The sequence below is a fragment of the Cricetulus griseus genome, chromosome 2 (assembly GCF_003668045.3).
Source record: "Cricetulus griseus strain 17A/GY chromosome 2, alternate assembly CriGri-PICRH-1.0, whole genome shotgun sequence".
NCBI lineage: Eukaryota > Metazoa > Chordata > Mammalia > Rodentia > Cricetidae > Cricetulus > Cricetulus griseus.
In genome coordinates this window covers 364,160,196-364,186,404 of record NC_048595.1, presented here as the reverse complement: position 1 = coordinate 364,186,404, position 26,209 = coordinate 364,160,196, and the positions used below count along the sequence as shown (strand labels likewise).

At 44.8% G+C, this 26,209-nt stretch overlaps 1 protein-coding gene across 1 annotated transcript in view; it reads left to right on the top strand.

The window, feature by feature from the left end:
- Positions 1-1,438: 1,438 nt before the first annotated feature.
- Adcy2 (adenylate cyclase 2) overlaps positions 1,439-26,209 on the top strand; it is a 359,351-nt gene continuing 334,580 nt past the window's right edge. Inside the window, exons 1-2 of the mRNA XM_027400117.2 lie at positions 1,439-1,660; positions 18,737-18,934. Of these exons, the coding sequence (XP_027255918.1) occupies positions 1,439-1,660; positions 18,737-18,934 (420 nt within the window). The remainder of the gene's footprint in view (positions 1,661-18,736; positions 18,935-26,209) is intronic.

Sequence of the window (26,209 nt, the reverse complement as noted above, 5' to 3'; positions counted from 1 at the left end):
TGGGTCTGAGTGTTGGCTATTGACCCAGGTCCAGCATTGGTGAGTCACACAGCTATTCAGCTCACCTGCCCTTGCTGGTCTTCGGCTCAGGTGACAGGCCACAGCCAGAGAAGATGCAGGGATCTCAAGCAAAGCAATCCTTGGGTTGATCACCCCTCTGAGACAGGGGAATGGCTGTTGATGTATTGCTGTGTTTTGGACTCTTTAGAAAAGTACTTGGGGAGAAAATGGATTGAAGGATTGTAGGAACCCTCTAGAAGCAATCCTTCGAAGATCAGTGTTTAAACCGGAAAGTAGGAAGAGCAACAATGGCCTGAAGTTGCAGGCACAAGGAGGCAGACATCACTGCCTCCCCAGATGCCTGCCAAACCTGCCCACAGAGGATCTAACTAGGTCTTCCATGCCTCGTGCATTTGGTCCCTCAAAGTAGCAAGTGTCGAGGAGTGACTGAATCCAAGGCCAAGCTTGCCTACACTGAGGCACGTTCCTGCTCCTTGGTACAACTTCTGTGCCATCCCTTCTAGACATAAGGGGTTCTGGGGGAACCTGTGATACCTAACACCCAGGTCCATGGGAAACTTCCAAAGTGTGAAGAACAAAGTACAGGGCACAGGTGAGGTTGTCTACCTGAGGACCACAAGTGTCCCATTGCTTACTGTGAGGTTGAGCTCTTGGGGCTGTTCTTTCAAGAGGATCCCCCACAAGTTGGGGTAGGGACCTAACCCTGTCTTTCCCTGGGAGACACGGTACCCTAGAGAAAGTGAAAACGGAGCCACAACCTTCTACAAAGGGGCACTAAAGAGAGTCGGTGGTCGGGTGTGTGGGACCCCTATCCAGAGTTTGGTATTGGAGCGTGACAGCGTCCCTCCTGACTGCCCTGTGAGGTCATGGGGAGGCAGTGGGGACCCTGGCAGGCAGGTGGGAAACCCAAGGAGGCCAAAGATAGCCTGCTATGGTGAAGAGCAGGGCTGGAGCGCCTCTGTGCCTGACTGAGGTCCAACTGGGCGAGGAGGGGGTTCCCCACTGTGTGGCCTGTAGTGGGGTGGAGGACAAGGACGCGTCTGCAGCTTTCCGGGAGAGCGGGGCCTGGCCGTCGGGGGGGGGCAGGGGTGGGCGCGGGCCGGCACCGCCCCTGCGCGGAGGCCCGTGCGCGCGCGCGGGGTGGGGCGAGGCGAGCCGAGGGGCCGGGTGGCTCCCGCCCTCGCGCGCGGTGGCGGCGCGGCGGCGGCGCCCGGGAGCTGCCCTGAGGCCGCCCCGGCCCCCGCCGCGCGTCAGCGCGCCCAGCCCGGGGCTCCGAGCTCCGCCCGCGCCCGAGGCCCTCGCGCACAGCTCCGGCGGGCAGCCGGCGGGCGCGGCGGCGCGGGGCGGCAGGCGTAGGCGACCGCAGAGCGCCGCTGCCCGGCCGGGCGCGCACGGCGGCGCTCAGCTAGCCGCCCCGATGTGGCAGGAGGCTATGCGGCGGCGCCGCTACCTGCGGGACCGCGCCGAGGCGGCGGCGGCAGCGGCGGCGGGTGGCGGCGAGGGGCTGCAGAGGTCCCGGGACTGGCTCTACGAGTCCTACTACTGCATGAGCCAGCAGCACCCGCTCATCGTCTTCCTGCTGCTCATCGTCATGGGCGCCTGCCTCGCCCTGCTAGCCGTCTTCTTCGCCCTCGGGCTGGTGAGTGGCCTCCCTGTGGCTCCTCGGGGACCTCGCCAGGGACGGTGTCCAGCCCCGGGCTGCTCTTCACCCGCTGCGTCCTGCCCAAGGCCGGCGTGGCACGGGCGAGAGCCGTGGGCAGAGGAAAAGTTTCCTCGGAAGGCTTTGCCCAAAATAAAGTTGCCAGGGCGTGCTCCAGGTGGACGGGCAGGGCGTCTGGGTTCAGCATCTCTGCGCCCCGTGGCCAACTCTGCGCTTTCTCCGGGCGCCGCTGCCCGCAGCAGAGGCGGTCCTCAGGCTTCCTTGGCGCGACTGCTGTCTCCCATCCCGGTCCCTGGAACGGCCGCTTCTCCCTTTGAGTTCGGTCTGGGCATTATTTAACTCTTAAAATAAGCTGCCCTGAGAAAGCGGTTCACGGCAGTGAAAATGAAAACTAGATAATATCCGTCTTTGCTTTTGAATCTGTCCATGCTTAGCCCTGTAGAGAGAAAGTGATGGAGTGTTGAGCTGATGCCCATGGCTTCATCCCCAGAGACTGCAAGTGAGCTAAAATTTGGAGGGACCCTCGCTGCTTTTCCCTTTCTAGAGAAGTGAATGACTCTCTCATGGTTCCCTGAAGATGGTTAAAGCGTGTTTTCATTACTGGGGCCATTAGCGCAGCCCAAAGGCTGATGTCAATTTTTCTGGTTCATAATTTTCAGTCAGAAATATTGGGCTGAGCCCTGAGAGGAAATCTGTAGATGGAGGTAACTTCCTCTTAGCGCTCTCTTCACTGTGGTGCAAACTTTACCCCCTGCCCATGGTTTGTGTGTGCAAGGTCTGGATAATCAATCCCGTGAGTTGTGTGGTCAGTGGTTGATCTGGGGCTGTCCCCACTGAATGATATTTCCTGAGCTTAGGGTGTAAGTGCATGCCTCTCTTCATCAGTCTCCCTAAGCAAGACTTGCAAATTCAGCTCATGCTGCCTCAGGGGCACAGAAACTCTGGTAGGTGTTTAGCAATTTGTTGTAGATATACTAAGCCATATGGTGTTCACACTATGAATCGATAGGAAAGTTTCCATCATGGTATCATGGTTCAGTTTTGTTTTTTTAATACTCCCACCGGTGTGGGATCTGTTTTCTGATTGAGTTCCATGAGGAAAAGGAGAGAAAATCCAACGTGGCAGGCCATGACGTCACCGGTCCTCTCTGCAGCAGGCCAAGCTGGGAGCCCCTTTGATCCTTGTAGCCTAGGTGAGGGAGGAGGGCAACCCCCATCCTGCCAGTTTACCCAAATTTATTTATTGTCACAACTTACAAGTCCAAAAAGAACTTAGGAGAGATTTGGGGGTGGGGGCGACCAGAATTGCCGGCCAACAGCCCCTAAAGACCTCTCCCCATTCTCATTACTGCTGGCAAGAAAACGCGGCACAGTTGTCCTTTGGAAGTGTGTTCTTCCTAAGTGTTTCAGTTTGTGAGTCCCCTGAACGTGTAATTCAAATCCCTCTGGCTGCTTCCTTCCTAAATGGAGAGAAGCAGGTGATGGCCTATTTATAGTGCCGTTAGTCTAGGGAAACAAGTACAAGTTCTTGTCCCTGGGGCACACTACTTTGTCTTCCGCGTTAGAACGCTCTCACTTAAACCCTGTTGAATTAGGTGCTCTTGAATGGGCCAGTGAGAAAATCATGGAAGGAAGACTTGAGGCTCATTTTTCTGAGTTGCCTTTGGAGAGCTCTTTTTATGTTCTGTTTTGCTTCCTTTAGGTGATGGAATGATATCCTCTAAAAAGTCTTTAAACATTCCCTAGGTGTATACAATGTGTTTAATCATATCTGACCTCCCCACTCCTACCTCTCCCGAGTTTATCTCCCTTCCTTCTTCAAGTCTTTTTGAAAATAACTACAAGCCCTTAATGCTGCCCATGTGGGGTTATACACTGGTGCAGGGAAACCTGCCAGTGGCCACCCCACCCCAAGAAAAGTGACTCTGTCTTGTGGAAGGGCATCAGCTACTGATAGCCCCTCAGCTAGAGGTTAGGGCTTCATACCATTTAAAAGGGCATAGTTACTTTTCCTTAACACGCCAACCATTTCCACACTTGTCCTCATGCAGTTAAAACATTTAAGCCAAAGTGGGTGTTTTCCATAACTTGGTTGTCACCCAGGCCAAGGTCCACATATGATATGAAATGGATTCTGTTCCTTCGTGTCCCTGGCTGGCTTCATGCCCACTATGCAATTCTTAATGTAAACTGCAGACATGTTCCAGGGTGGATGCCTGGCACTGTTCCAAAGTTTACCTTAAGGTGGGACTCTGGCTGTAGGCTTCTCTGAAAGGAGAAATGCCGGAGAGAAGTGGGTGCTGTCCTTCAAAACCATATCATGGGAGGATAGATGGTGAAGTCCCAACTTCACAAAGACATAGTTCTAGTTTGCTTTTAGAGAAATGGTAGCCAGCATCTCCACTTCCAAAAAGGAAATTCCCCATTCAGACAGTCAAAAGCAGTTAGGATGGGAACAGTGTGGGTGCAATAGGGTTGAGTGGGAGCCATGCTTACATAGGTGGAGATGCATTCCTGTCTCCGACTGGGCAGACCGTGACTTCTGGGAGGTCCACTCTGGGGGCTGGAAGTGCCTGCCACTGCAGCTTTGGGTCTGCCATCTCTCTGCCTTGGAGCACTGGCTGGAATAGCTGAGACCTCATGCAATTCAACAGTGAAAGAGATCTGGTTTTTACTGCCTAAAATCTTGGATGGTTTCCTTCATTCCCTTGCATCTGCCTGGTTTTGATTTCCGTTTGTCTCTCATGAGGTCTTACAGTAACAAATGGGTGGCAGGGCTCTTAAACACAGCTCCTATCTCCTAGTGTGTTTGGGTCACAAAATGATGCCAGGATACCCCAACTACATAGAAATCTCTTTGCTATTTGTTGTTGCCTTTAAATAAATTGGCTTTGAATTTATATTCAAAAGGATAAAGGGGGTATGGGGATGTAGCTTGGTGGGTAAAGGGCTTACCTAGCATGAAAGCCCTGGGTTTCATCTGAAACATCACATACTGTTATCATAAAGCATGAGGGGGAACCTTGTAGGATTCCATGGTGGGCAATGGTGGACACACATGCCAGGCAGACAGAGTTTAGTGAGAAGTTTTATTAGAAAGGGAAGGGAAGGGGAAGGGAAGAGAAAAGAGGTAAAGAGACACAGAGACAGAGAGAGGACAGAAGAGAAGAGGGAAACAGGAAAAGTCCTGTCTGCCCCAGGGGAACGGGGTGGGGGGAAGGGGGTTGGGGAGGGGAGAAGAGCTGGAAAGAGAGCTTAAGTGGGCGGGGGACTTTCTTTTAAAGGGGTCCTTTGCACCTGCATGCTGACCAGGGTACTGCCTGAATGCATGCTGCCAGGTGACAGGGCCAGGCTAGCACAATGCCTGAGTCCTTACACATACAACCATGGTGGTGTTACATTCCTGGAATCCAGCGCCGAAGAAGGGAGGGAGGGTATCTGGAAATGCAAGGTCATTCTTACTGCATTGCGAGTTCTAGTCTAGTCTGAGCTTCATGAAACCGTGCATTGAGTTATGAAAGAAAATAAATCAAAAGGGAAGATGGCAAAACCTGTGCTTTGATTCAGAATTATTCTGGTCGATGCTGTGAACATTTTATATCACTTAGTTCCAGTCTATGGTCCATCTATGATTCTGCCATACTGACCCCAATGCTAAATGGATTGTTACTGTGTTTTCATTATTCTGCAAAAAATAAAGGCTAACTTGAAACTTAGCAGTCTTGTTATAATAATGAATTTTTTCTTGATCCAAAATTTAAAAACAAGACAAATGTGTCACTTGCTAAGAAGTATCCTAAGATGACTTAAATAAGATAAAGCAATTAATTGTTGGGATGGTTTTTTATTTCTACTTTCTATTGATAAGGTGAACACTTTTTCTTTGCTTGCTGTGGAAATTTCCAGTAAGAAAGCTGACTTACAACTTTTCGGCACCAGTTCTTTACCGAGTGTCTACCAAGTGCCTCATGGATGGTTGTCAGGGCGACCCTGAAAGAGAAAACTTAGAACTAATGAGAGCAAACTAAGTTGTAAATATTATCATGTCTCTTTGATTCCTAGAGCTGGCTCTCATTACTGAATGCATGAAAACCCTCCTTTCAGAACAAAATCTTCTCATTTATTATGTCTGACATCTGCCAGCTTTTCTCAAAAATTGCTTTCATTGTTAGGAAAGGTTGACATAAATTCTGTTTGTCAAAATCCCAGGTGCCTCTGACCATGTTTGTTTTGACTAAAATTTATGATTAGGACTAGTCAGCATTTGAATGGAAAAGTTAATTCCCATAAATTTAAAGTAGACATCTCAATAAAGTAAGTTTTGTAAGAATATGTACCTTTATTAACTATACATATCCAGTATTGCACTGAGCATATGGCCCACCCACTTTTACAGTGACACGGAGAGCTAGCCTTTAGAAGCTGCAGTAACTGTAAGCTCTTTTCACTATACATTACTTTTCCATCACCAGGTCCCCCAACCCCAGAGCAAATATATCAGACAATTTCTCTTACCTATCTACTGCAAAGAACTTTCGTCTTTCAGAACAATCAGGCTAAAGCATTTGTAGAGAGAATGTGTTGTGATGGTTCCAGGCTTTCTGCACCTGCCATTGGTGGATCAATCACTCACTTTTGAGAAGGGCTTGAGTCTGGGATGACAGACGGATATAGTCCCACCTCTCTAAAGAACAGTGGAGTCTGGGATGACAGACAGACACTTCCACCATTCTAAAGAGCAGGGGTTCCAGGGTGTGCTTTTTTGTAGTTCCAGAATTATAGGGGTAGAAGGGAGCAGAACATTTTCCTAAGAGCCATCTTTGCAGGCATTTCTGTGCACAGATCAATGTTTTCTTCGCAGGTGTTTGTAATTTGTGGCCAGCCAGCTACTAAGTCATTTCAGTTAAGTTTTACCTGTAGTCTACACAGAGGCCAAGGAAAAACTCTAATTTTGTGCAGGGATGGTGGTTGTAATATAAAGAACAATCCAGGTACAAATTGAAATTGGAGTCATTCCATGGATATCACCTTCTCTGTTTTTTTTTTTTTTTTTAGATAGTAGAGAACTAGGCTTTGTGGCAACACACCTACAATCTCAGTGCTTAAGAGGTGGATACAGGAGGATCTGAGCTCAAGGCCATCCTCAGGGATGTTTTGAAGTTTGGAGCCAGCCCGAGCTACCTAAGTACACGTCTAGGAAGCGTGAGGGGGAAATGGGCAGTCGTGTACAATGAGCATCTATCTGTCTTGGAATTTTGATTTTCTTCCTTTCTGTGATCTGATATCTGTGACTGTAGGTAGATTATTTACCACATGTCATAGTTCCCTTGTTTGTCAAATGAAATTGGTCCTGCCTCTGAAGGAGATGATCCAAATGGGCAAAAAGCATCGTCATTGTCCTGTTAGCCACCTCGTAGTAGAATTGAGAGAAACTCATTCAATGTGTAAGCAAACTGATTTGAGTGTCACAGTAAGCTAAATTAATTTCTTCTAGGTCACGTAGTTGAAGAGATTGGACCATAACCCAAGGTGCTTGGCTTTCCCCAAAAGCTGCCGTGGGAGATCATTGCAGATCATTCCATCCCCAACTTTCACAGTTCCCTGGTGGAAATTGCTCCTGTTGAGAACACTCTCAGACTTCACTCTGTAATGGTTGCATCTTACTCCCCTCCTTCTGTGATGAAGGGTGGCAGACCTGCTTCTTCATAACTTGTTTATTGAGTTGGTGGCATCTATCATTTTCAGTATACGAACTTCTCCTAGGATTTGCCCCAATGAGCAGAGAATCCACCCCATGGCATTCCTGTTGTCTGAGGAGGTCCTGACAGCAATATGGACCATGTTAGCCATTCATTCCTTTGAGCTACGCTTTCTCACTGGTGCTTTGAAGTCATGGAGTCTATTGAAAAATAGCAATAGTTAGAGCTGAGATATTGCTGGGTGGTGGTTCTCACGACAGTAATATGTTTGATATGTAGCTGTTTTGGGCAGGTGTGCAGGTAGAATCTACTGGAATCTATCTAGTACTCTATTAGCAGGTTGTTGTCATTGAGGCAGTCACTTAACTTTCCTTATTTCTTATCTCACTGGATACTTCCCCGACTACCTGCTGAGGCTGCCACTGTGTTGACATCATCCCCAATGGTACACACCAAGGGTCTTATGTCCATACACTGAAGCTATCCCTCCAGTTACTCTTTACTTCTGGGGGTAGCTGGTCATTCTGGGCTCCTCAACTAAGGCTGCTAGTTTAACAGTGGTTTCTGGTCCTCCCTCTGTTATGTGTTTGCATTCAAGTTCCTGGAGAGTCCAGCCCTTGCTGAACACCCCGTCTTTATTGATTTCTGCTTCTGATAGCTCGTGAATTGTACAAAACGGTTTAACCCTCTCGTTGCTAGGGAAGTTCAGACAGCTCTATCTATAGGCATGTTTTGTCTCAACTCATTGTGAGCTCTGTCAAAGAGGGACTCACTGTCCTCTGTGTCTGACACAGAGCTGACCAGGCAGTAGCCTCCTCACAGCTGTGTTTCCCACATGTGGCCACTGGTGGAAAGCATAGCGTCACTGATCCACCTGTATCCAGTCCTCAGTGTTAGCAGATAGCCCCATCAAGTGAAACCATTTATTCTTCCTCCATTACTTCCACAAAGGAAATTGAATAGCAGAACCATATGAATGGAAATTGCTGGTGAATTAAGTACAATTTAATCCCATGAGTAGTTAGGACAAGATGAGACATACAGTGTACCTAAAGCATGTATGTCCTTGTCGTTATTGGTTTTGTGCCACAGAAGAATCTCCTTGTGAAGGGCTTGTGTCCACAGATATATTTTAGGGTGAAAAACAAAAATAAATACTGGGATTTTTAAATTCTGGGTGTGGAGGACCAGGGATTTTGCTTCTGTTTGTGTGATAAATGTGCACATAGCAGACTTATTTTCTTTAAAGAAGGAAGTATGGATAGTTTAGTTACCAGTCACATTTTGACACACGTTTAACATTCCCCAAAACAGAAGTTCTTGCCAACTTGACATTCACATTATCTCCTATGCTTCTCAGTGCTTACCTTTGAGTAATTTTAAATAAGATTACCAAGAGTAATAAAGGAATGTTTACCCTGTGATCACATGGTATTAGGCTAAGAAATATACACACATACCTGGTTTGCAAATCCCAGGTGCTCTTGGGAGAGAGAAAAGAGTTATTGAGTCACTTTGTATATTTGTTTCCTTTGACAAAATTGGTCTTGTGCTAAATCAATGCCCTCTTTGTGTAAGGATACAACAAAAGCACAGAAGGGCTACAGGGAAGCCAGGAGAAGGACTGCTTTGGTGCAACCTTATTGGCAGTGTTACAAGTAATTCCTTTTGTGCCTCTCTACCTCCGTATTCTGTCTTTTATTTTTTTAAGTTTCACTATGGTCTACACTTTGTCTCTAGAACCCGGGATCTGGTGAGAGTAGTGGACACAGAAACAGATGTCAACGTGGAAAACCACCATGAGCTGACTGGGCATCTGGGTCTTAGAGTCTCCCAGAACTGTAGGGCGAAACATGCTGAAGGCATAATGAGAAGCAAGGCAAAAGGGAGAGAAAGAAGAGGTGCACATGTGCATACACACACACACACACACACACACACACACACACACACACACACACACACGGGGGTGGGGAGGGGTGAAGATCAGAGTCATGATCATTAGAGAAGTCCTTAGACAAACTGTATTTCAACCCAATCAAAAACAGCTACTGATTAAAATCATCAGGGGCATTGAAATATATGGAGTCAAAACTGTCTTAGAGTTGAAATGTGCAGGAAGTCAGACACAAAGTTCCTTTGTTTGGTTTTGAAATGTTTCTTTCCTTTGAAATGAAAGAAAATTTTAGGCTAGTTTGTTAGTAGAACCAATAAAAGCTACAAACACCCAAACACCACAAACTCACTGATATGGTCGGCTGAGTGCATAAAGTGGATGCTGAGATGCCGACATAGCTCAGGCAGAGGGTGAACCTCACAATTCATCTGTGCCGGTGACAGACTGCAGTTTAATTCAGACATAACATCCATGCACTTTGGAACTGGGAGAGAGGTGCGGAGCGGGATTAATCATTCGATTAGCTTGATTAATCCTCCTTTCCCAAACACAATCCTCCTTGATTTACATCTGGATTACTTGCTTACTCATATGAAAATAAACAGCCACTAATCCAGGATTGGGCTACATTTGCTCAGTGATTTATTGCTGTGTGTATGCTCCATCTCGTTCCCCATCGCCTTCCAAGTGGAAGCTTCACTTTGAATTGTGTTTGTCTTTTTAAAACTTCCATGTTTGTTTAGTTTGTATCTCTCTCTCTCTCTCTCTCTCTCTCTCTCTCTCTCTCTCTCTCTCTCTCTCTCTACACACACACACACACACACACACACACACACACACACACGAGTGTACACACCCAGCATCCATTCATAGACAGTCACCAATTTAAAGTTACATCAATGTAAGACTTTTCACCTTAGTGGTAGTGTGAAAATGATATCCACTCAGTAGGATCTGCGCCTGCAGCTTTGTATATGACTTAAAGTAAACGGATGCAGTGTACTGCTCTCTTGCAATGCTGGGCAGTGGCAGCATTGCACACCCTGCTCTGCGTTACAGTACCACGAAGGGAAGCCTTCCAGGCTTCAGAACCCACAGTGCTGTGCCTAAGCCTAGCTGCTCACTGGCTTAGGTATTTTCATTTATGGTGGGCTTCTTGGGGGTGGACCCTCATCTGAATCTGAGAAACAGAATCATGTATGTGCGCCGTAAGATGGAGGTCCACTTCCACACCACCCTGTTGGTAGCAAATTGACTTTTCCTGATGAACTTAATTGTTCTTCGAATACTTCCTGAGTACTGAGATCCTACATGTGGGTGTTTTGTTCCACATTATCCTCCCGCACTGTTGGTTAAAGTTATGGGTTTTCATCTCACCATTGGTTTTAGCTGTCACCTTGCCCCAATTTGGAATCCCCTGGGAAGCCTGTGTCCACGAAGGAATGATAGATAAGGCTGGCTGGTGGGTGAGTCTGTGTGGTGTCGTCTTGATTGCCTTAACTGAGGAGAGCATACCCAGTCCACTCTGGGCAGCACTGTTCCCTGAGTTTGGGTTCTGAACCGTGTATTTTTAGAGACAGGCTGAGAATCGGGAAGTACACATGTGTCCACTGTCTCTCTACTCTTGAGCGCTTGTGGTATGATCAGCTGTCTCACTGCTGTGATGGATAGCTTGGCATTTTGAGCCAGATAGACCCTTTTTCCTCTAAGTTACTTTTTGCTCAGGGTATTTTATCATAGCAATGAAAAGGAAACTATAACAATTGGCTAAAGTTACTTGTTTTAGGCATCATTGATTTAAATTACTTGTCTAAATAATTAATTTTGAGGCAGGATCTTGTGCATTTTACACTGGCCTCAAAATTGCTATGTATTGAACTTAAACTGATCCCCTTGACTGTCCCTCTCAGGTTTTGTTTTCTCAAGTGTGTACCATCAAGGAAGGGAATTTTGCACCATGTTTCACAACCAAGCCATAACAGAGGTGATCTGGAATGATTGGCAGTTCTAATTGCTAATATAGATGACCCTCCCCCAAGAAAAAGTCCATTCATTGATAGCATCAAACTCAGAATCTAATGTATTCTAGTAAAGGGCGTTAATGTGCCCAAAGGAAGGATGGGAAGTCATTTACTTCTCTTGGTTTGGATATCTGATATCTGTAGGTTGAAAAGACATATTGTTGGCTCTTTAGCAACCACCTCATACACAGAAAACAGCTGCACTAATACCACCCACCCACCACTGAACCAAGAGAAAAATCCAATTGAAAGAATTTACTAGAGTCTACTCTTTTAAAAAAAGAAACATTGTGGTGTGTACACGTGTGTGTGTGTGTGTGTGTGTGTGTGTGTGTGTGTGTTGGGAACCCAGTTCCTATGGAAGAGAAACTAGCGCTCTTAACCTGAGCCATCTCTCCAGTTCCCTAGTCCCATACTTTTAGTTGTCCCTTATCTCTGATTTACCGTTATTCACTCATTTTCAACAAAAGCTTGTATGACAGCCAACACTTTGTAGTACTGGGTGTCTTAGATTGCATGGTGGCTCTGTCACTCCTAGTGGATATTTGTTTTCTTCTCAGGTCTTGTAGCCAACTAGCAACTGTTTCTCTCAAAAGGAGAGTAATTTTTATCAGGTCTTAAGAATTACCCTTACAGCACCAGCTTGGATGGTCCAGGAAATCTGTGAAGATTAATATGGCTGTTTGCTTAAGGGCAGTCAGGATTGGGGAGCTGAAGAGAGGTTAGTGGAATTTCTTGGTTCCTGCCTTTTGCAGCTAACATCTGCCCAGCTGCTGGGCACCAGCAACCACAGCTGGAGACAAGTAAAGAACCCCCAATGAGGTGAATTTGAAGACCAGCACCCGCCATTTGTGGACACTCTCCACCCCCAGGCACTTTGCCTGAAGACATTTGGTGAGGGCTCATTTGATAAACTTGTGCCTCCCAGATTCCTCTTTGGTTTAGCTCTAGCAAAGAACCTAGGATTGCAGAGATTCTGGAAAATGTGATCCCCAGCAACAGCAAATCCACACCACCCACACCTCAACAAACCATCCCAGGTTTAGGACTTCCCGGTCGCCCTCCACCATTGTTGTTACTGCTTGCCATGCAGCTGACACACTTTCATTATTCTTTCAAAATTCAGTTTATGTTTGTTTTTTCTTCAATGAAAGGGAATTTTATTGTTAACTTGCACATATGAGGGGAGTTTTAATGTGATTTATATGTGCTCTTCCATAACTTTATAGTTTGCATTATATGATCAAAGAACATGGGTTGTAGGCTAACCAGAAAGTTTTTAGATACTTTTCTGCAAGTTGCCTGATACACAATGACTTTGTATGTGCCAGTGATGGAACCCAGGGCACTGTGCAGGCTAGGCAAGTGTCTACTATTAAACTACACTCCCTGCCCAGTGTGGGATTGTTCTAAAGCCCATGTTCATGGGAAAAGAATATTGTCCTCCCTGGATCTTCTAATCAGGTCAAGCCTTCTGCTTCTGTTTGCTGTTTATGCTGCTTGCTTGCTTTTGCTTTTGTCTTGTTTGCTTGCTCTATTGGTAGCTTGAGGGAGGTGCTTGAGCCATTTGTTCTGAGGAGACTCGTTGCTTTTCTCTCTATGTACATTTTTGCTTTATACACTTTGAGGGTTATTAGCTATAGGCATGCTTAAGAGGGTCGCAATTGTGTATTTGTTTTATATTATGCATTAAAATCTAACTCTATAGATAGGGGTGGAAGTGTTTTTTTTTTCCCTATTACATATGCATATGACAACTGGAATCTCTAGACACACACCTGTATCAAATGGAGAGTCTATCTAAGTGGGAGTTTTCACTCCCCCCACCCATGAGCACTGCAACTCAGGGTGCTACAGTGTTGTACTGAATGCCCAGAGCCACGGAACCCTCAGCAGGGTGCAGTGAAGAAGGTGCCTGGGCCACTCAACTTCTTACACTGCAGGACACAGTGCAAATGCATTTCTGCTTTCAGGCTGACTTCAGAGCACTCCAGCGAAGTATTTTTAAATAGAAAAGCATTACTTTACATTATGGAATCTGTTACCATATCAGTGGAAACTAGCACCTTTAACAGCAAAAACAATAAAAGGACAAGTGCACATAGAAAAATAAATGATGACAATAGATAAATCGCTGCTTTGCCAAGTGGCCTTGAAGAGACAAGGGGGTTGTCATGGGATAAATAAGGTTGGGTGTTTAACAGTCCTAGCAATTAGAACCTATGCAAAATTACCAGAAAATGCACCAGAAATGAAGGACACAATTTTCAAAGAGAGTGATAGGAGCCTATTATCATTATAGTGGATAACACCTTGTAGAAAGTTTCCTTTGTGGAAGCCATTTTAGTACATCCCATTTTCTGTACATTCTCTCTCTCTCTCTCTCTCTCTCTCTCTCTCTCTCTCTCTCTCAATCTCTCTCCCCCTCCCCTTAAAAGGCATTTTAGTACTGCTGAAGGCATTTAATTTAGTACATTTTATTTCATTTAGGGTGTATGGTAACTTTTTTTTCACTAAAGGAGGAGGGATAGTGAAAACAAAAATGATTAGGTAGATGATGCTTTGATTTCTTCTTAGAAGTGACTGGCCATTCATGTTGTGGAGCTTTATAATTCCATCTTGCTTAAAACATAGCCATGGGTAACTCTGTGGCATGTTTATCATCCATTGGGGATGGTGTGGGAAAAGAGAGCCATGTAATTCCTGTCTGAGGGAATTCCTTGACTTCATTTATTTAGCCTTAAGAAAAATGCATGATGCGCCCGGAGAGACCTGGGGAAGAATTCAGTGTACAAGCTTTTACGGACTCTAATGAATGCTTGCCTCTGTTTTCCCTGACACTGTATAAAAAGTTCTATTTTGTGGAGAAGTCTCCGTTAAACCTCACTCGGAGCTGGAGTTCATCAGCAGATGCAGCATAAGTGCACGGCTGCTGGCCTCTTCCTGTTTTTCAGTGAGTCCAGGCTTGGCCAAGAGTCAGGTCCCCAGCCTCATGAGCAGCAGCTGACTGCCCTGTCCTGCTGGCCATGTGGGGCCTGGACTCTACCAGGCAGGTCTCACTGTGTGATGTTGTTGCTGCTCTTCTAGTGTACATAATGATAATGTCATCCATCTAGTGGGTAAAAGTGTACCCAACCACTAGGATCCCACTTTGTCTCAGGGACCTGTCTCTGTAAAAAACATATTCAAAATGACAATAGTATGCGCTCATTTGTAATCATTAACTCTGAAACCTTGTGATATATATATATATATATATATATATAATATATATATATATGAATGAATGGGACCTCTGTATGATACTTCTCCACCCTAGACTAGGAGATCATGGCAGAAGAGGGAGCAGACAAACATTTAGAATCATAGACAGTAGATGATTGCAAAGAAATGGTGTTTTTCTGACACAGTAGAGTAGTCACACACATGAATTAACAACAGTTGTGACAGCGTGCACATGGCCTGCATGGGCTCAGGTCAGGTAAAATTCTAGCATAAAAAGGAGAGGTGTTAGCTGGTATCATCTTTGTAGATCTCCAGACCTTTCCCTAGTGCCTGATTTCTCTGTAAACCTAAAATGTCTCCCTCTATTATGGTATCTCCATTCTTGTTATCTTCTATTCTTCCCCTGACTCAACCTTTCTGCTCCTTCATGTCCTCTGCATCCTTCCTCTTCTCCCCTTCTTCTCCTAGCTCCCTCCCCCCTCTTCCTGTGCTCCCAATTTGTTCAGGAGATCTTGACCCTTTCCCCTTCTCCAGGAGACCATGTATGTCTCCCTTAGTGTCCTTTTTGTTTACTAGCTTTTCTGGCAGTGTGGATTGTAGGCTGGTAATCCTTTACTCTATGTCTAAAATCCACATATGAGTGAGTACATACCATGTTTGTCTTTTTGTGATTGGGTTACCTCGCTCAGAGTGGTTTCTTCTAGTTCCATCCATTTTCCTGCAAATTTCAAGAGTCCATTGTTTTTTTTTTTTGTTTTGTTTTTTTTTCTGATGAGTAATACTCTGTTGTGTAAATGTACCACATTTTCTCTATCCATTCTTTGGTTGAGAGGCGAGATTGATGACTGACTTATATGCCACCTGATATCCCTCATCCAGCAGCTGGTGGAAGTAGAAGCAGACACCCACAACTAATCACTGAACTGGAATCCAGATGCAGAGAAGGATGAGTGAAGAGCAAAGGGGTCCAGACCAGGCTGGTGAAACCCACAGAAACAGCTGATCTGAACAACGGGGAACTCTTGCTCCCCAGACTGATATCTGGGATACCAGCATGGGACTGATCCAGACCCCAGGAACATGGGCTTCAGTGAGGAAACCTCGGAAATTTACAGGACCTCCTGTAGTAGTTCAGTACTTATCCCTAGCATAGGTGTGGACTTTGGGAGCCCATTCCACATAGAGAAATACTCCCTGAGCCAAGACACACGGGGGTGGGCCTAGGCCGTATCCCGAAGGATACGATAGACTTTGATAACACACTATGGAAGGCCTCACCATCCAGGGGGAGCAGAAAGGATATGTGATAGATAGGGTTTTAGTGGGGGGGGGTATAGGGGAGGACGGGAGGGAGAGGGAACTGGGATTGTCATGTAAAACAATCTTGTTTCTAATTCAAATAAAAAAATCTGCAAAAAAGAAAAATATCAATTGAGAGAATCAATACAAAGATCCCAGATGAATTTTATTAAAAATGCCACCAATGTATCAGTTTTATGGATTTTATTAAACTTTCTTTCAATCTTGAAAAAAAAAGGAGAGGTGGGCACAATGTCCTCCCCTTAGTAAAGAGCTCTTTGACAGATGACAGCTTCAGGGAGAGGAAGAGTCAGCTTTCTTTATGGGTGTGGCTCCTGGTGGTGGGTTGACCTTCCTCCAGTGAAGGCCACATATCCAGTAGTATGTGTCCAGAATAAACTGTACTTGATGGAGTAAAACAAAACAAAAAAACTGGATACAGAGTTGGGTAGGGAGGGAAGGGGGATGGCACCAACAGAAATTGGGGTGGGACTGAGTATGAACAACATGCATTGTACAAAATTCTCAAAGAACTAGTGAAAATGAGAGGAAGCGCCCTTTTTGTAATTTTTAAAAGAAATTAAAACATTTTGTGGGGAGTTCAAGGGTTGTGCAAACAAACAGCCACTTGGCCACTGTGACTAATGGGAATGCCACTGAGAGACAGTTCTACCATGATCAGACATTACAGACAAGCAATAAAAACCCAGCGAATAGAGAACTGGTACTTAAACTGAAAAAAAAAAGTAGCATTGTATTATAGTCAAGTAAGATAGCAGACCTTAATCATCTTTACAAAGGACTCCCAGAAGGCATAGGGAAAGCCCCTGAGGACCCCTCTTCTGGCCTCTCTGTCTTCCAGTTTCTACAGCCCCTGGCCTTTGCTTTGCAGTTCTGCATGCAAAGTTGAATACTTCCTGTTTACTGAATTAACAAATGAAAACTTGCTCTGGAAAAACGGCCTTCAGGCCTTGGTGTGGTTAGTTGTTTGTCCCCAGCTCAGTTAAGTTCATTGCAAGAGGGTTAATATGAAGTTAGCTTTCACGGCCCCATGGGTGAAGCAATCACAACCTCCAGAAGGTTCCTTCAGATGTCATGCTGCCGGGTTCTGGATCTCTGAGGGCCAGGCTCTCATAGGCTAGAGCTCGCTCCTTCCCCTTTGCAAGAACTGCCATGGTGTCTGAGAGTACGAGCAGTAACTTAGAGACTTGGTTGTGGGTGAAGAGATCAGTGGATCCAGAGAGTAAGAGCATCTCATGGCTTTGCTAGTTTTCGTCAGTTCTTGAGACACTGGTTCTTCTGGCTTGTGTGAAGACATGCCTTTTAGACTTCTGTTGGCTTCAAGCTGAGCCCCCAGTGCACGTACCTGCAGTGGGTCCTTGGGCTGGAGTCCTGCTCTGTGCTTTCTAGGGCCCTTCTCTGAGCCCCCACTTTCTCAATTTTAGGATGGCACTAGCATGAGATCTGCCGCATAGGACTCCTGTAAGGATCGAAGAAATTAAAATATATCAGAGTGTTAAACATACCACTAAATACTGTGTCCTTCTCTTGTTACTGTTGCTCTTTTCCTGCACAGAACATTTAACACACATATAATTGAGAGCCCAGGAATGAAGTCAGCTGAAGGGCATCTAGGTCTCAGTTCTGCTAGGGCTCCACACAGGTCCTGGCTGCTCTGTTCTGCTGTGTTTAGTTGCCTGGGATTTAGATGCAGCCATCTCCAGTGTGACAATGCTAATGGGAGAGCAAGGCTGTGTGCCCAGATCACCTTAGGCTGCAGAAAAACCTTCCTTTACTGTTCCTCTTATGTTCTTAAAACTTCACCGGAGTCCTTACAGTCCTGGCTATGTGGAGATTTTCTCCTGAATCACCATTTCATGGGTTATCAATTGCAGACATTTGGGTGAGGATTAAAAACATTTATGCTATGTTCTGCCTGCTAGTGAGTGTCATCGACAGCATAGCATCCAATTTGTGGTATGCAGTCTCAATCCTTTCTGGTATAATGGAAGAGAGCACGGTGTTTTTGGTAGAATACTGATCTTGTGTACAATTGAAATAAGTGTGTGTGTGTGTGTGTGTGTGTGTCTGTGTGTCTGTGTGTGTGTGTGTGTGTGTGTGTGAGAGAGAGAGAGAGAGAGAGAGAGAGAGAGAGAGAGAGAGAGAGAGAGAATATGTGTGTGCAAAGAAATAGAAACAAAATAAGTACTAATATACAAAAATGAGTTTAGAAAGTGGCACCAGTAAGACACTAATAATAAATGAATGCCCATTTCCTTTTCCCTTAGTGGCACCAGAGAGTTGGAAGGAGTAACAGTAGCTATGGGCACTCTCTTTCATTCTTCCAGTTCTCAGACTTCTATATTTAGCACTCTCTGTTCCTTCACCATTAACCTGTGATCCCTTTAGAACAATAATTGGCATGAATTAAAATAAAAGCTAATCATTGTAGACATGGAAGTAGTTCAAACGTGTTTCTTAAAAAAATAATAAAAAAAACCATTTCAAATCCATTTGGTGGCTTAATTTCCTGAGACCATGGTATTTATGATCCTCTAATTCAGGCAGTGAGTTGATGGCCTTAATTTCTCCTGGCGATAATGGATTCTTGCATTCATTTGCTTTTCTTGAAGTCACTTCCGTATAAAAGTCTATTTCTCCATTTTTCTGGGAAAATGTAGATGGCTATTCTGTCTGGTTTGAGTAGCCAGTATTGTATGATCTATTTTGAAAACCGTGGTTATTCAATATAAAACTTGGAATTTTTTTTGAAACTTTAAACTGTTCTACTTTTGAAATGGTTTTCAGACCCACATAGTTTGGCACTGATTGCTGATGGTGATGTTTTCTCCTAAATCATTGTCACTCTGTTTCTTAGCTGCAAACCCTCACTACTTTCTGTTTCTCCCCCCAGGAAGTAGAAGACCATGTGGCATTTTTAATAACAGTTCCCACTGCCCTGGCAATTTTCTTTGCCATATTCATCCTTGTCTGCATCGAGTCTGTGTTCAAGAAGCTGCTCCGCGTGTTCTCGGTGGTGATTTGGATATGTCTGGTTGCCATGGGATACCTGTTCATGTGCTTTGGAGGTACCGTGTCTGCCTGGGACCAGGTAAGGGGTCAGCACACTTTTGTGAATTACATCTGTGAGCTTTGATTCAAGCCTTACTTGGTTATGTAGACTTCACCTTAGACTCTGAAAGGAAGGCATGACTGAGAAAGAAGGTTTAAAAATATGTTTATCTTTTAATTGACAAATAGTCATTGTGTATTATGGATTATAATGTGACACTTCGATGTATATGTGGTTTGTAAAGTGGTGAAGCCAAGGAAATTAACGTATCAAACAGCTGTCTAAATTATCCTTTTTGGAATGAGAATGTTCAGAATCAACTATTAACAACATTTTTTGACATAGGGTCTCACTTATGTGGCCATGGCTGGCCTAGAACTCTCTACTACATGGACCAGGGTAGCTCATATTCATCGGCCCCTCTGCCTTTGACTACTGAGTTGAAAGGCATGTACCACCACACCTGGCTCTTTTTAGCAATTTTGAAATATCTATTATTATCGACAGAAGTCAGCATACTGAACAATAAATCACCAAATCTCTTTCTTTCTGTCCAGTTGAAAGTGAAATAAGCTAGACACAGAGAAAAAAGTCCTTTGAAATATCTATTGTAGAGAGGCTGAGTAGCTGAGGTCATACAGTGCATGTTGGAATTCATCAGTCCTGCTGGCAGTGGGGCTGGGCTGGTCCCTGGCCCTTTGTTTGGATAGTGGAGCCACTGCTTGGTGTAGTCTGGAGTTTAGTGTCATCACTTAGTGTGCTCTGACTGTCTGAGGCTGGCCAACACACAAACTCCTTCTTTGTTGCACCATCTTTCTATGTAAAGATCAATACCGTTGACACCGCTTTCCTGTGACCCACATGATCACACCTGGTGAGTAAGCTGGCTTCCTGTTCTTGCTGCAAACTAACGATGTTTTGCTCCGGCTGGGGCTCTTGACTTAGAATCTGCCCATATCTGGGTGATGTCATATCTTAACAGTGTGGTCCAGCCTGTGATGCTGCTTCTGCCTTGTGAGTGGATCCTCTCGTTTAGCTGTCTGGTGGCTTGGTCCAATGATGTGTCATGTAGGGGAAAGTTGTAGGTTGAGGATAGTTGGGCAAGATGCTAGCTTAGTTTTCATAAATCAACCCCCCCCCCCCGTTCCAGGAATGAGAGATTCAGCAGCCCAGAGTCTTCTCTCAGGGGACAGAAGACAAGGGTCTGGAAACAACAAAAGCAAGCTTTGGGCTGAGAAAATAGAGAGGAAGACACTGATGGAGACCCGGCACCAAGATGAGAATGGATGAAATACATACACTGTTGAGAGTATTCTTAGTGTGCCTATTATGGGCTGAGCTCCAAGACAAGCACGCTAGGGACCTGCTAGCCTAGGCTTATGTGAGCACCACCAAACTGTCACTGTCCTGGTTCGCGCTTTCTGCCACAGAAGAAAGGCACAGCAGAGTGAATTCAAGTTCATCTCACTCTAAAATGGCACTGTCATGGACAGTGGAAACAGTGGGTGACTTTGCCTCCTCCTCATTGCTTCCCCTCAAGCTACTTAGAGAGTTCGGCATGCACCCCTGTGCTCTTGCCCGCCACCTCCCTTTCTGTCCTTGTTCTGCACACCTGAGGTCAAGTGCACCCCTGCCTTCATGCTAGTCCACAGCTAACATCAGCTTGGGCAGTCAAAGGCACTTTGCTGCTAGATGGCATGAGCCTGGCTGCGGTCCTTTTTAGGTCACTGGGACCACTGCGTAGGACTAAGATGTGTCCTTTCTGGAAGGCTAAGGTCCCTTCCTTGTTCACAGCCTTACATTTCTGAATCGGTTTGTCATAGTCAGTGGAAAATCCAGTTGGTATCTGGTGTTATAGTTTATTAAATTGTTGACATTCTGTTTTGCATGAGATTTAAATCTTAAGATTCTAAGTGTGGGGGGATATTAAATTAAAAAAAGAAGAACACCAAGAGATTTTCCGTAGATCCTTCCCTGTCTGAGATGAAGTGTCTCTTAAAAAGTCTGATGTGCTTTTTGTAGCTGTTGAAGACATTTCCTTCTTTATAAAATTAGCAATTTTTTTGTTGTTTTATAAATGGAATTTTAAAATTACTTTTTTCATGCCCATTTTGGCATGTCTGTTGTTGTTGTACTTGCTCAATTCATAATGCACACACAGTTAACATTATACAGACTGAGTAGGTTACATTTGGGAATAAATAAGTCTGTACACACATGCATGTAACACCAGTTAATGAAAAAGGAGGCCATGAATTTGAAAAAGAGCAAGGGGTGTCCATTGACAGCCTTGTAGAGACAAGGTTGAGTTTGTCATTTCTAGTTTCTAAGAGGTGTCTCTGATACTGTACAACCCTCAGCTCTGTCACACCTTACTTACCCTCTCCTGTGGACAACGCTATGAAAAACAAAGGCACTTTAAGGAGTCAGCACACTCTAAGAACCTAGCTCATCTTCCAGAAGCTAAGGGGTAAGGCCAGGAGCACCAGTCTCTGCCCAGGAACCTGTAGAGCAAGTATTGGGAGTCTTGGGGCTACAAGCATCCCAAGAGTCAGTCCCCCTGATGAAGTTTCACGAAGGCTGACAAATGATGTCAAGATGACCTGCATACCATGAGGTAGACCTTGAGAGTCAAGAACTCATAGAAAATGGCAGTGCTTGCTCGTGGTAGGTGCTGGTGCACGTTTCTGGGATTGTTGTCACCAAAGACATAAGATCTGAGTTGTGTTTGGTGGCTCAGATGTGTTGTCTTCAGGTCTGAAGTCAGAAGCCTGAAACTGTGGTGTGGGCTGGGTCATGCTTTCTCTGTAAGTTCTCCACGAACCCCTCACTCAGCTCTTCCAGCTTCTATTGTGACCATAGCAGCTGGGCATCCTTCATCTCCTTCTGTGTCTTCACTTGGTGTTCTTCCAGTGTGTCACCAGATGCCTCTAGCTTTACTAGAACACCAGTTACACTGGAATTGGACCCCTTAAGTGACCTCATCTTCATTCAAAGAAACCCATATCATTAAAAACAGTGTCTGGCTGGATCTAAATAGTTATATTCGCCTTTCCAGGCTGGTTCTAAATAGTTTTATTCGCTTGTACCACGATTTAGGAATTGAACAATCTTTTGGGTTGCAGTATTCAGTCTTTGACAGATTCGCTTCTGTAGAGTACATGTTGCCCACAGGGCAGCACTTCTCTCCTGAGGCTTATCGTATCGCTCTGTTGCTTCCTCTCCTGTCTTAGACTTGAGAACTCTCCTGTTATCATCCTTCCATTTGGAAAGCACGCTCACTGGAGAAGGGAACCTATGTGAACAAAACACTGTTGAGTATTAGAGATGTCCTCATGTGTAACTATGTGATAAAGTAATCCACACTGTCAGACAAGGAGACAATGACCTGCTTACTTACATGGCTACAGAGATTCAGGGGACATTCTCTTTATCATTTATGTGTCACAGGAAGTTGGCATATGTTCCAGGAACATCGGGTTCACCCTTCTTGCCTAATACTCTGAAACAAAAAAACAAAAAACAGAAGAGTAGCTTCAGTTTTCCCTGTGAAGCCTAGATTTTTTTTTTTTTTGATGAAAGATGGAGTTGTAAGTTGTTTTTTTGTTTTGTTTTGTTTTTTGTTTTCATGGTCTCCAATTCATGCTTTTTTATTTTTCCCCACTTCCCTGCCCTCCTTCTCTCTCTCCTTCTACCCTCCTCACTCTGCCACATGCTCTCAAATTACTCAGGAGATCTTGTCTTTTTCCCCTTCCTAGGCAAATCCATATATATCTCTCTTAGGGTCCTCTTTGTTACCAAGGTTCTATGGGGTTGTGTCCTATAAGCTTGGTTGCCCTCTGCTATATGTCCAATATCCACTCATGAGTGAGTATGTGTTATATTTGTCTTTATGGGGTTTGGTTATCTCACTCAGGATGGCGTTCTCCAGTTCCATCCAATTGCCTGCAGATTTCAAGATGCCATTGTTTTTTTTTTTGTTTGTTTGTTTTTGTTTTTTACCACTGAGTAGTATTCTATTGTGTAAATGTAACCCATTTTTCTTACCCATTCTTCAGTTGAGGGGCATTTAGGTTGTTTCTAGGTTCTGTCTATTATGAATAATGCTTCTATGAACATAGTTGAGCAAATGTCCTTGTAGTGTGTGTGTGCATCCTTTGGGTGTATGCCCAAAAGTGGTATAGCTGGGTCTTGAGGTAGATTGATTCCCAATTTTCTGAGAAACCACCATATTGACTTCCAAAGTGGCTGAACAAGTTTGTACTCCTAGCAGCAATGGAGGAGTGTTCCGCTTACTCCACATCCTCTCAACCATAAACTGTTGTCAGAATTTTTTATCTTGGCCATTTTGACAGGTGTAATATGGAATCTCAGAGTTGTTTTGATTTGACTAAGGATGTTGAACATTTCCTTAAGTGTCTTTCTGCCATTTGAGATTCCTCTGTTGAGAGTTCTCTGTTTAGATCTATACCCCATTTTTATTGCATTGTTTGGTCTTTTGATGTCAAGTTTCTTGAGTTCTATATTTTGGAGTTGGTGAAGATCTTTTCCCATTCTGTAGGCCGCTGTTTTGTTGACCATGTCCTTCGCTTTACAGAAACTTTTCAGTTTTAGGAGGTCCCATTTATTCATTGTTTCTCTCTGTCTGTGCTACTAGTGTTATATTTGGGAAGTAGTCTCCTGTGCCAATGCATTCAAGGCTACCTCCCACTTTCTCTTCTATGAGGTTCAATGTGGTTGGTTTTATGTTGAGGTCCTTGATCCATTTGGATTTGAGTTTGTGTATGGCGATAGATACGGATCTATATGCATTCCTTTACAATTACAAGTTGACGTCCAGTTATGCCAGCACCGTTTGTTGAAGTTTCTGGGTTGTTTTTTGGGGGGTGAGAGATGTCATGTTTGGTGAATTTCTGACAAGAGCAAGCCATTCATTCCTTCTTAGTTGTGGTTATTCTGGTTTGTTGAGGCGGGAGTGGCTTGCAGAAGGCTGGAGGTGAGGAAGTGATTTCTGGTCACCTTTGACCAGAATGGCAGGCAGATGCTTACAGGGCTACTGGGAACCAGTTAGAAACCCCGCCCTCCTTAGCATGCAGGGTCCTGTTGCCCTGCATTTTCTCCATATGAGGAGTGAAATCAAACCTTCTCTCCTGACAGCTTTGTTTCAGCTGTGCCATAAAGTGTTTCATGCAATGGTGTAGACCTGCAACACTATGTTTGACTCTGAGGGTTGGCTTAGTGCTTTCAGAAGGAAGGGACTTTCTCAGCTCTGTTACCTTAAAAGATGTCAGCTACATGATGAATACACACACTTTCTCACAAAAATCCCATAGAGCCAGGCAGTACTGGTGCATGTCTTTAATCCCAGCACTCAGGGAGGCAAAGGCATGTGGATCTCTGTGAGTTCGAGGCTAGCCTGGTCTGTAGGACAGACAGAGAAACCCTGTCTCCAAATGAGAGAGAGAGAGAGAGAGAGAGAGAGAGAGAGAGAGAGAGAGAGAGAGAGAGAGAGAGAGAGAGAGATAAAAACAATAAAAACAGCAGTAGATAAGTAGCAGACAGATCATTGAAAGTTGGTAAGTGGGAGAAAGTACAAGCCTTCTGTGGCCTTTGAAGAGGCACAAAACGAGCTTGTGTTCCCAGCCTTACTGGCATTAGGGTTGCTGTCAACAATCCTCACTTTTGGGTCACCTTGCATGCGGATGACAGCAGAAAGCCTTCCCTTCCTCCAATGCCCAGGAAGCCCTTTCCATGAGCCTTGACAATGTCTCATGGAGGTATTTTGGACTGTGCATGAAGCACAGATCTGGAAAAAAAATTAAAAAGTAATTTTGTCTAAAATCAAAGATGAAGGAGTTTGTTTTTAAGTGGAAAGCCCACTCTGCTGGGATGTGAGCTTTAAGGACACACACTGGGTACACTAAACCTGCTGTACAGTTATTTTGGGATCCCACACAACACTGGCTGCTTAGAGTGGAGGCAACATTTCTGATTCTCCCCCCTGTTGGGTCCCCAGCACCATGTGGGTACATTGTCCTAGCCTTGCAGTGACACCTGCTGTGACCATGCCCCTCACCAGGCTTTCACAGACCTTGTCTCACTGGGTAGCTGCTTCATTCAGTTGGTGTTCTCAGCCTCCTCCTTCTCCCTTCACAGGTTTTCTTCAGAGGAACACGGGGCTGGCCTTGGAGATTGGCGTCTTAGTTAACTGGGGTCAGGTCATTAGGCAGGCTGTGCGGATCTTGTCTGTGTTCTTTTATGAGACCCTCCCCTCCCACTTCATGTCTGATGTGAATTTTATTTTATTTTTTTCATGTGTGTATTTTATGTACTTGTGAATGAGTGATAGCATGTGTGTGCCACAGTGTGTATATGGACGTCAGAGTGTACCCTTAGGCATCAGTCCTCCCCTTCCAGCTCATTTGAGACAGGTTCTCTTTCAGGGCTGGCTGTCCCTGGAGCTTCCAGAAAGTCTCTTGTCTTATCCTGTCATCGCACAACAGGAGTGCTGGGATTTACAGATGTGTGCTACTTCATGTGAGTGCTGGCCAGCAGCACTCAGAACCTCAGGCACTGTGCCATCACCCAGCACCCAAAGTGCATTTTACTAACACTGTGCTCTCACTCACAAAGCTAAACAACCAGCTCCAAAGTATATTTTAAAGACTACAGGACCTGGTAACACACACCCACACCCACACTCTCACTTATATTTACACATACACAGTTATACACATACACATTCACACATTTACATACACATACTCACACTCACCTCACAGGCAATACCCTCACATGCATACACATTTATAGACATGTACACACACTCACCTACACACTTATACACATGCACACTCACCTCACATACATACATATACTCATATACATACACACCCACACATTTACACATATATTCACACTCATCTCACACACACACATTTATAGACATGTACACACACTTACCTACACACTTATATACATGTACGAACATGACAGTCTATTTAACTCTACCACAAGACTGGTGGAAAACACTCACAGGCTTATTCCAACACCAGGCCCCGAGTTTACTCATCTAACTTTATCCGTACAAACTTGTGACCTCAGTACTATTATTGCTTGTATTTGGCTGATGGGAAAATTCAATTCCAGAGAGGCTAAGCAAATTGTGTAGAGTTAAACAGCAAGAAGAGAGAAGATGTTGACCCCTGGTATCCCAGTAGCAACACAATTGATCTCTGCCTATCCATTTTCACCTGTGCCCAAGCTTACTGTTTGATATGGAAGGGACACCTTTAGGAATTCTGGATTTTATTC